The sequence below is a fragment of the Buceros rhinoceros genome, unplaced genomic scaffold, assembly GCF_000710305.1.
Source record: "Buceros rhinoceros silvestris isolate BGI_N320 unplaced genomic scaffold, ASM71030v1 scaffold30536, whole genome shotgun sequence".
Lineage (NCBI taxonomy): Eukaryota > Metazoa > Chordata > Aves > Bucerotiformes > Bucerotidae > Buceros > Buceros rhinoceros.
In genome coordinates this window covers 22,254-23,696 of record NW_010418599.1, presented here as the reverse complement: position 1 = coordinate 23,696, position 1,443 = coordinate 22,254, and the positions used below count along the sequence as shown (strand labels likewise).

General features: G+C 51.8%; 1 protein-coding gene across 1 annotated transcript in view; it reads right to left on the bottom strand.

Annotated features, from left to right (window-relative positions):
• The window catches only part of KSR2 (kinase suppressor of ras 2), a gene marked incomplete at both ends in the record, with an annotated part of 22,916 nt that overhangs the window by 750 nt on the left and 20,723 nt on the right, over window positions 1–1,443 (bottom strand). Inside the window, one exon of the mRNA XM_010138612.1 lies at window positions 413–461. Coding sequence (XP_010136914.1) covers window positions 413–461 — 49 coding nt within the window. The remainder of the gene's footprint in view (window positions 1–412; window positions 462–1,443) is intronic.

Below are 1,443 nucleotides of genomic sequence, written 5' to 3'. Positions count from 1 at the left end.
GTGCTCGGCTAATACCGGCTGCTGCCATCCCAGCACCCCCCAGCCTGCAGCCCCCCGGGATGAGTCTGGCTTTTCCCTTCACGCTCTGTATAAGCCTTCTACAGGATTTACAACAGCCGTTAAAAGCTGCGTCCCCATCCTCACCCTCCCCCCTTCCCCTCCACCACATTTTTAATGCACCTCGGAAAAACTCATTGAATTATAAACCTGAGGGCAGACACGAAGCCTGTGAGGGTCCCTCTTCACGGGGTGGGGACACGGATGCCTGGGCAGGATCAGGCCTGGCCGTTAAATCAATTAGCAGCAATTTCCCTGCACAGATGCTAAACTTATCTAGATCCTGTGAAATGTACCCCGAGACACTCATAAACCAAAGGGCCGTTAAGCGCAGGAGCGAGCCCGGCCATCTCACCTCCGAGGTGGGCTCCACTTCAATTTGAAGCAACGGGTTTCCTTCCAGGCTGTTAAAAGAATGACTGGATTATCGCCAGGAAAAAACACTGTTAGGTGGGGAGCACGTGTGGGGTCGAGTCTGGCTCTCTGCAGCATCGCTCTGCCCCAGGATTAAAGGGATCAGGGAGGAGAAGTGAAGACTCGATGATCTGGGAGAGCCACCCCTGCAGTCTCCATCCCAAGGATAACCCCAAGCACTCACACGGCATAGAGAGGACAGCGGGGATGAGCAGTATTAATTATTACATTAATTAATACTGGATGGTAGAAGTTCCAGGATGGATTTGGTGATGGGGGAGGACACAATCAGATCTCCACCCCTTCGCCCAAAGTGCATGGTGTGGAAGACACACCATTGCCACACTCCACCAGAGGTGTCACCCCCAGGTAACCCAGGGCGAGGGACAGATTTACACCCTCACAGCTTTCGATCCTGTCGAGGCAGCGCTGAGGCAGCGCTTATCCCATTTTTAGGTGGTTTCTAAGATCACAATTACCTCCCCAACTGCTGATTAACAGCCAGGAGAGAAGAAAATGGGTTTTTCAATAGTTTTTGAGGAGTGGAGGTTTCAAAGAGCACCCAAGTTTGTCTAGTTTCCCAGCTCCCTGGGCCAGGAGTTCCTCTTTTTCTTCTCTGCTTACACAGCACCTCCCACCACCAAGTCCAGGACCAGGGCGTCACTGCACCCGACAGTTAACAGGGAATTAAGGCAACTCCATGGGGAAGAGCAGCTGGAGCAGCTCAGATGGGTTTGAGCATCATATAAATATATTATAAACTATCGTTATCAATGACATAAATCACAGCACCTCTCCCAGAGGCAGCAAGGATCACAGGAGAGGTGCCACACTCCTCAAGATACTCAGACAGAGTGGTCCTATGCTTCCTACTCCCTTCATTTGCCAGTGGAGAGCTATAAATCCCAGAGCAGCCACGGGGGAAGGTGCAAAAGGAGCAGAGCCTCATATCTGAAGCAGCTTGGAACGCAC